Source organism: Abramis brama, assembly GCF_963993115.1.
Source record: "Abramis brama genome assembly, chromosome: 12".
NCBI classification, from domain to species: domain Eukaryota; kingdom Metazoa; phylum Chordata; class Actinopteri; order Cypriniformes; family Leuciscidae; genus Abramis; species Abramis brama.
Window position 1 is genome coordinate 27,534,379 of NC_139974.1, and position 9,658 is coordinate 27,544,036.

The 9,658-nt window shown below is 35.4% G+C and overlaps 1 protein-coding gene across 1 annotated transcript in view; it reads right to left on the bottom strand.

Annotated features, from left to right (window-relative positions):
* myo1g (myosin IG) overlaps positions 1–9,170 on the bottom strand; it is a 46,470-nt gene extending 37,300 nt beyond the window's left edge. Inside the window, exons 1-9 of the mRNA XM_084131150.1 lie at positions 8,979–9,170; positions 6,804–7,012; positions 3,959–4,052; positions 3,409–3,574; positions 2,498–2,551; positions 2,162–2,260; positions 1,854–1,970; positions 841–1,047; positions 316–461 (exon numbers count right to left, since the gene is read on the bottom strand). Of these exons, the coding sequence (XP_083987276.1) occupies positions 316–461; positions 841–1,047; positions 1,854–1,970; positions 2,162–2,260; positions 2,498–2,551; positions 3,409–3,574; positions 3,959–4,052; positions 6,804–7,012; positions 8,979–9,073 (1,187 nt within the window). The 5' untranslated portion in view covers positions 9,074–9,170. The remainder of the gene's footprint in view (positions 1–315; positions 462–840; positions 1,048–1,853; positions 1,971–2,161; positions 2,261–2,497; positions 2,552–3,408; positions 3,575–3,958; positions 4,053–6,803; positions 7,013–8,978) is intronic.
* Between the last annotated feature and the right edge of the window lie 488 nt (positions 9,171–9,658).

Below are 9,658 nucleotides of genomic sequence, written 5' to 3' on the forward strand. Positions count from 1 at the left end.
TTGCTTCATTCCTGTAATTGTTCATCTCGAAATACTAACAAAATAAAAGTTATTATTATGTTTGATTTATAAAAATCAGTTAAGATTTCACAGCTAAAAGACACATGCACTACAATCTGAATGTTTTTAGATTATACTAAAATGCCTTTTACTTGCTTAAAAAGTATAAGAAATCAATCAGACGTCAGAAGCAGATTTTTCAGGAAAATGTATGATGCTGACAATTTAGAGGCCTTTAAAATATGTGTATCAAATATGATAGATACAGTACGCTTTACAGGGTTAATAACTACACAATGAATAAATGATACTGACCTGTTGTTGTCAAAGATCTCAAAGCCATAGATGTCCAGCACACCTATAACAGTGTTTTTGCCATGCAGGGCAGGATTGTAGTCCTTCACCTCAATAACATCATTGATACGACCCACTATCCACGCAAATAATCTCTCATATAAAGCCTAAAAATGAAAGCCATGCCAGAATGACAACATGTTATTATGTACATATAATACAGCAGACATATTAAAGAGGTCATCATACCAACATTTATAATTGTATTTTCCCCCAAGGACCACTTCAAGTGGAAACAGTTGAAAGTTTGACATTTTCCACCCTGGCATTGAACAGATATTGTTGATGTAATGTGGGAGTTCATGTGTGAATATATTCATCCCTTTGATGTCAGATGAAGTTTTGTAATGAGCTGTTTCTGCTGCAATACATACCACATTAAACTGGTATATTTCAAAGGAAAATTAGAATTTTTACAATTAAAAATAATTATATGATAGATGAGTCACAAACAAGGAAACCTTTTTGCAGGAAAGGGGACAATACCTTGGCAAAAGCATCTCTTCCATAGTTAGCTTCCTGCTCGTTGTGCCCCTTTTCGATGACCTCACCACCCCCAGTAGCCACTGTGCGGTACAGAAATGCTTTTATGGCATTCTCAGGCTCTGTGGATGTCAACTCAGAAATGTGCTTCACTGTTTCTTCTCCGACAAGTACGACATGTTCACCATCACTAGTAAACTGAAGGTTACCCTGAAACAATAACATTGCAAGGCCATTAAACCAGTGGTTCTCAACTAGGGGTCCAGGGCCACTTAAAATCAATCATCAATCAATCGATCGATCGATCGATCTATCTATCTATCTATCTATCTATCTATCTATCTATCTATCTATCTATCTATCTATCTATCTATCTATCTATCTATCTATCTATCTATCTATCTATCTATCTATCTATCTATCTCTATTAGAAGTAGAAGTCGTACAAATGGCTATTTTTTTGTAAAAACACTAAAAAATGACATGATCAATTAGTCGACAACATACGTTTTTACATTATTTCAACTCATCAAAATAGATTAAGCCATTTTAAACTTTATTATTTAAGTTATACGAGATTCAACTAATTTTTTTAATTCAGTTTAATGTAATTTAAGTTGAAATGACTTACACAGCTAAGTTGACTGTACTTAAAAATGTAAGGCAGGAAGGGTTTTTTTTTTTTTTTTTTTTTTTTTTTACAGTGAAATGTTAATACAAAACCCTGTAACAAACTAGAAAAGTCATGTAAATTCATTGGCTATACAAAAAGTAGAAATCATGAAGAACACTTAGCATTCAGTTAGTGGAATTATAAAAATTAACTATTTATAATTATTTTATTTTATGATTTTACTATATTCTGCCTTCAAATATTTTTTTTTACAACAGGGGGCCTTGGAGTCAAAAACATTGAGCACCACTACTTTAAACATTGACTTACTACAGCAAATTATAAACTACAATCAGAAAACCAGTAGAAAACAATCTTCCACAGCATGCAGTGTGGGACTGACCAGGTGAAGGATGGTACTGAGGATCTTGTAGATGGAGCTGATCTCTTCGGCAGCGAAGCCAATCACTTTTAGAGCTGCCATCACAGCTTTGTGACATAAGGAGTCATTATTGGATGCCTGTGAAGATGATTTGGAAAAACAAAGAGACAGAAAAAGAGAGATTTAGATAAATTAAAACAAAGTGAATAATACAAAAACAAAAGTAAAAAAAAAGTGTTTGGCATATTTCACAATAGTAATTCATGGGTAAACAGAAAAACTACTAAAAACTCTATAGAAGAGCTATAGTACGTGGGATAAGTACGTACAAGTGTGACAGAGGCTCCTTGACTGGTGTAGACATATCCTGCGGGATCTCTCTGCAGATACAAGGACTTCAGCAAATCATCAGACCCTCCCCGTAACACCTGCATAAACACATAAAATATGCTCAGCTCAGTTTAGTTCAGTTTTATTCATCCCTTTGGAAATTTGGTTTGCACAGGTGCCACACATCACATTAACACATATCTTAATACTCCAAAAACATTTATGACAAAGACATTATGTTGATCTGTTGAAGATTTAAAAACAGTTCTAGCTGCATTTGGCACTTTTGAGTAAAATTATAATCTCATTTACCATATCCTGGCAGAAGAACTCACCTGATAAAATGAGTGGAAGTTTCTTTCTCCCTCCTGCTGTTGAACAACTCTTGACTGTAAATAGAGCACAGTATTTGTGTTAACTGCCTTTTCTGCATTACACAGTATTGGTGACCCACATAATCTCTAAAAATACAACGCCTTCCAGAGTGACATCAGTTGAACACATAATATTATTTCATTTTGAAATAACCTTTTTTTTTTTTTTTGTAAATGCAGCATTGTATTTGTGTTACAACCCTCTAAAGACCAAAAAGGTACACTTTTAATATAAATAGCACAAAAATTAAGCAGTTTTATTTTGACACATTATGTTGAATGTTACACTGAATATGTTGCATTTTGTTTTATAATATACTACAATACACAGAGATGCAAATAATATTTCAAATAGTATCTATAAATAATATAAATAGCAACAAAATGTAATGCCATTTACTTAGTGCAAAGAAAATACTTTCTTTAGTGCAAATAGCCACTGCCTTATTATAAATTATTTCCTTTTTTTGAGAGTATCGCGATACGTACCGTGAGTGCATGGTCTATTGCGGTTTTTCGGTTCGGTTTGAATATCGTTACAACCCACGTTTCACTCAGATATGCATCACAATAGGGAAGAAAAGACTATTGAAACTTCTGTTTCACATTTCACATCCCGTTGGTACATGGGATGAACTTTAACAGGATGAATAGTAAACCAGGCAAAGGTCAACAATAATCTGCACATTATAACAAAGCCCTAGACCTTGCAAGGCCTAGCAGATTTTTATTTTATTTTTTATAAAATCACCACATTCAAAACTAACAATTTATCTTTTATTATTTTAAGTGTCAATGTCAAGTTCCATGTTCAGATGTCATTTTCATGATGAGCTTTAATTTGTACTAATACAATACTGATGTGTTCTTACCTTCTCCAGCAGGTAGTTGTTGATGTGTCCTCCTGTGGGGTCTCCGTTAAAGTTGAAGTTGATGTCCATGTATTTCCCAAAGCGGCTGGAGTTGTCATTGCGGTTGGTCTTTGCATTTCCAAAGGCCTCTAACACACAGTTTGATTTCAGGAGCACATTCTTCACACTGTGGTGGGATGCAAATACAGTAAAATGCAAAAATCATTTATGTATAAAAAAGTCTGCGTGTTTGTCAGTGCGCATAAGAGTACAATAATAAGAAATATTTTTATTTCCAAAAAATAGTCTGTAAACATGAACATTTGAAAGCCTATTATCTCTTCAAATAATCTGTCATACAAATCTGAATAGGTAATAAAACCCATACAATTATTTTATATGTTATTAAATGCAAAACCTATGGGGTGTGTTTCCCAAAAACATCGTTTGCCAACTATGGTCACAAGTTCCATTGAATTGTATTGGTAACGACATCATAGTTGGCACGGGAAACGCGCCCCAGAGCATTAGCCCTGCAAATCCAGCTCTGTCAATGTCTCAGGAAACTGACCTCTCGACCTCTGCCCTCTGGTTAGGGTTGGTGATAGCTGCAATGTACTGCATAATGTACTTGCTTGCCTCAGTCTTGCCTGCTCCACTCTCACCTGAAACACAAGGAGATTTGAATGAAACGGTCTAATCCATACAGTAAAGTCTTTGTTTATCAGATTTATTCTTCCCCATCAGAGGCACTCGAGACAAACTTTCTAACTGTACATACATGGTTCATCACACAGTATAACTTCTGATCATAACAGTGCTATAGGTCTGTTTAAGCATCATGGAAGCAGTATGAACGAAATAAAAACAGCAATACAATAGTATATTAGTCTAAAAATAAGATTTTATATAGGCCCGTCTAGGTGTCTGACTTAAATGATAGTGTAGCTACTAAGTGGTCTACTAATTAAAAACAATATACTAGAGCAGTGGTTCTAAAACTGGGTTCAAAATGCTGAGTTTTGCCGTTCATTCAGAGGTGTAAAAAGTAGGCTACTCAAAAATGTTACTCAAGTGAAAGTACAAATACTGAGGGAAAATTTTACTCAAGTGAAAGTACAAATACTGAGGGAAAAATTTATTCAAGTGAAAGTACAAGTATCTGGCCAGAATCGTACTTGAGTAAAAGTAAAAAAGTACCACATTAAAATTGTACTTGAGTATTAAAGAAGTAAAAGTAACAGCAAGAATGAAAACTAGAGATTCTTGTTTAAGCTTTTAAGCTCTAAAAACATGAAGTGAATAAACCACATACAAGGTTTTATCCTGCTTTAGAACTGTATGTATTTAATTATCAAACTATAAGACTATATCTAATGCCATGTATGCAACATGCTTTAAACAATCCACTAAACATGCTTTTGCCACTAAAAGAAAAGAATTCGCTAAGGTACGGCCACGGGTGCTCTTGATCCTGTGGCTGATTTTGGACTGTGTTCGCAGCTGAATCACGTTCTTCCTCCATTTTCTTCCACTGATTGACTGTTATAATTTCTCTAATTTCCAGGTCAAGGTGCTGTGCATTGTGGTAATAGATGCGACATGACGTCACTTCCAAAGGACCAATGAACATGTCTGACCAATTTCATGGAATGTGAAAATGAATCTCATTGGCAGAATAAATAACATTTAAATTAAACTGGGCAATGTAATGAAGTAAAAGTATTGATTTTTAATTGTACTCAAGTAAAGTAAAAATCCCCAAAAATAATACTTAAGTACAGTAATCAAGTAAAATTACTCAAGTATTTTACACCTCTGCGTTCATTTAATTGTACCCCACCTTAAAATAACATTAAAGCCGAGCGTGTATTTCTAGCAGGTAAAATGCCATAAATACATGACATCCGGTCAAATTGTCTCATCTTTTGCAGTCAAAACGGACTGCACTGCACACTTGCAGCGTGCATATAATAGGTTGCGATTATGCCTTGGCAAATTACGCTATACTTCCGTACGCTATACTCGACAATGTACCTTTGTAACAGTGGGGATTTAGCACTACTAGCATGAAGAACAAATATAGACTGTGCATAGAGATCGATTTAAGATTCAAACTCTCTTCGATACAAAAACAGTATCCTGTGTTTAATGTTGATCACATTATACGAATATCCACATAATTGCAAATGTGACATTGATTTTATACAACAGTTCAACAAACGAATATAAAGTGATGTTAATTTTAAATACAGTAGGCCTATTGTCAGTATTTTTTGTGAACAAATCTGCGGCTTTGAACAAATGGTGTGAGTCAATGATTCATTCATAATTACAGCCACTTGCTTCATAACTGATGAATGAATGACTCGCTCATAAAGACAGTGACTTGTCGCCACCTACTGGCGGTTTTAATTGAATATTTAAAAGCATCACTTCGTTTTTAACATCATCGCATATTTCTTTATTGAACATTTTTTTTATTTAAAGCATTATTTATTTTAAATATATTTATATATATAAAATGCTCTGGAAAAATCGATTTAAGGGGGCAAATATTGTCCCTTACTGAAAAAGGTGTGACTGCAGAGAGGGGGAACGCAGAAGGATGTTAAAAGCCTCTGGGGGTAACACCACTCTAAAAAGTTTGAGAACCACTGAGAGTCTTGTATGTTGTTTTTAATTATGGTTTAGGTAAATAGGCTACTTTTAAAACCTGTTGTATATGTTCAAATATATGTAATAACTGAAAAGAATAATTTACCCCTATAAAGCATACTGTATAATATTTGATACTTTAATGAAAAAACCTGTTGTACACAATCTACTACATGTAGAATACATGTCTACCCTCTGTCGTCTGATTGATAGTTTATATTTTTTTAGTAAGTGAAAGGCCTTTTAGTATAATTGTAAGAACGTCCCCTTTTAGGTCATACTGTACATTACTACTTTTTTTAATATTTCAAGATGAACACTGGACTAAAGCAACTTAACTTTACCTGATGAGGCATACATCATGTTTTAGAAAAATCATGTTAAAATTTTAGTATCAAATATATGATACATCAGACTTTTGTACATCTCTCAATCATCATTGTATTGCATTGGATTATATGTTTTGCCTCCCACACTAAACTCTATATACCAGCAACCAGCATCCCATACTGATCCCAGCATGCAAAACATATCTTTATTAGGGTTATTTTCTATGTTATATTTTACAGGGTTAAATATTAGATATTTTCACTGTGCATTGTGTTGGGCTTGGGTCTATTTTCTCCTGTTTAGCTATTTTGATCATGGTAACATTTTGAAAAGGATGAATGACCTCTGGCCTGTGTCTTTGAGGAATGTTCATAACACCAGTGTCTGTTGTTTTATTCAGCAGTGAGTGTGTTTAGTAGTTGCTGTACCTGAAATGACGATACATGTGTCTTTGGCTCGTCTCTTCATGGCTTTATAAGCGGCATCTGCGACAGCAAACAGGTGAGGTGGGTTCTCATACAGTTCTCTGCCCCTGTAGTCCTCAATGACCTCCTTCCCATAGATATCTAACCGTTTGTACGGATTGACTGACACCACTACTTCTCCAATGAAAGTGTAGATACGGCCCTTCTCAAACCTGAAAACAACAAACAATACTGTGAAAAATATGCAGGTGTCAAATAGAACAGTCAGAAATAGCTTTAACAAGACTCATTGTTAGCATCATATGTGCTGGTTTGGTTTAGTTCCTGGTGTCCGAACAGACAAATTAAAGAACAAACGATGAATGCGTTGAGTATGACATTTGATGGCATTTCTTAACCTTGTCATAACCGTGATTATATCGAATAAGCTCCATTAGACAATCAATAATTGTGACAGTTTCTGTGTCAGGATTAACATATTAAATCATCATAAACCACATCTCATTTTATAACCTTGATATCAAATGCCATAATACAATTCCCCTGGTGATGAATTGAAATTTTATTCAAGTCACTGACGTTTGCCTACAGAACAACCACTGGCTCTGCTCCCCTTTACCTAAACTCAATACTTCAGACTTATGTGCCATCCAGAAACTTGCGCTCTGCAAGCGAAAGACGTCTTGTGGTACCATCTCAAAGAGGCACAAAATCTCCTTTTCTCAGACCTTTACCATGACTGTTCCCTGCTGGTGGAATGATCTGCCTAACTCAACCAGTCCATAGCCACTTTCAAGAAACGTCTGAAGACGCATCATTTTTGGCAGCACTTGATCCAGTAATACTAACACTTTCTTTTTATTAAAAAAAAATTATATATTACATGGATTAAACTGAGAAGGGTCATAGCACTTGCATATTGTCGTCCTACTGTTAGTTTAACTGCTTCTATTGTTCTCATTTGGAAGTCGCTTTGGATTAAAGCGTCTACTAAATGAATGTAAATATAAATGTAAGGGGAAACAAGTGTCATAACTTGCATGTTTCTCAATGTAATGCACGCCCATATTCAGCAGGAAGTGATACAGGGCTGGGAAGTGAGAACAGGAAGTGCAATGGGGCTCAAGATGACTCACTTTCTGAATTTCCAACAAAAAATACAGTGTGATCTTGGTTAAGTAAGCGTATCAACTAAAACACTTATCTTTCCTGGCGTACAGCTAAAATACATAGATATCTGCCCATAGTTAATGCACTGGTCATTATAGCTTATACATTCTATATACAAAACAAGCATATTCAACACAAAAATCAAATAGTTCAGACAAAGTAGTGTAATATCTAAGGATTCAATTGGTAGGATGCCTTTCCTCCGCACATTATGAACGTATTAGTATTTTGTTGTGTGACTTTTTGTGGTACAGTCACATGAGGCATGGCCATAACGCTGATGAAACACACAAAAGGACAAGGAATGGACAAGGTTTTTTTTTTTTTTTTTCTAGTGTTTCAGAGGCATAAGAATCTGTGACAGACAAAACAAGTATGCAACACTCATTAAGAGTCTTGTGAAAAGGTCATCTGATTCTACCTTATTTAACCAATGACATCACAGATCACAGATGGAGCAAATGCTGCATGCTAAAGGAAAGGAGAACTAGAAACTTTTGATTTCATCATCAGAACTGCTAAGATTCAACTGGCTGGTCATGATCAGCTGTTGTAAGACAAGATAAGATGTATTATTTTCTTGTTATGTCTCCTAAGCTGTTGATGTTAGCGACTTGATATCTCAGCTATGAGCGGGAAAGTCAAAAGTAATATGACGCATTCTTTCCTCTCCACTTTTTTCTTATAAAAATATTTTCTTGTCACAGCATTTTTTTCTACCAAGAAGGGAGTGGTCAAAATCAAAGACTCTAAAACCATACAAAAAGACTACAATTACTCACTTTTGACAGTGAAACATACTTACTGTAATGGGCAAGTTCTACAAACAAAAATTACTATCACAGCTTCAGAGCTCCCAAAATGAGTTAACACTTAAAACACTCAATGTCAACACCAATTTTTGAAGGCCTTGTTTACTGTTGTCTTATCAGGTTCTTTGTAATATAGGCTGTAATGTCCATTGAATCTCACACACCACAACTTAGTGTAAAAACTGTTCACTCTTACCTTAACTTCAAATTCTCCATAAACTGCTCCATATTGACCTCGTCTAGAAGCACAAAGTCTGACTTTCCGAACTCCAAGCCCTCCAGCTCCGCCATCCCTGCAGGAGTCTATCTAAAGGATAAATGGATGGAGAGGAAAGTGGAAGGTGATGAGAAAGGCACAGAAACCAAGCACTGACTGTCGACTTCTCGAAGCCGGCAGAGGAGACAAATGTGCTGGGGGTGTGGCCTACGTTTTGGTCTTTGCATGATCTGAGGCTGTGGTAAGTGAAGTCAGTGACAACTGCGGTCTGCAGGCTTCAGCATGTCATCCTGTTCAAGACAGCATCTGCGTGTGTATGTGTTTATTTTTGTTCACGTGGGGGAAGGAATTATCTTTAAACACAAGTCTTTTTCGCATCTTCATGAGCTACCACAGGCCCTGTAGCCACAGTAAAACCTTAACTGAACTTAACTCCTTTTTATTTACCTTCACCATGTGTTTTAGAGTCAATGCAGAGTGCAAATTATGTATAAAGACAAAACACACTGTTTGGCCTTTTAAACTTTACAATGTTGTCTAGTTTAATATTGTGTAATAAATAAGCTGTGAGACATTATAGATCACTATCTTATAAGAGGATGAATGGTATTTCCGAAAGCCCACCCTCTTGCTCTGGGGGAGTGTGGATCATAGACTAC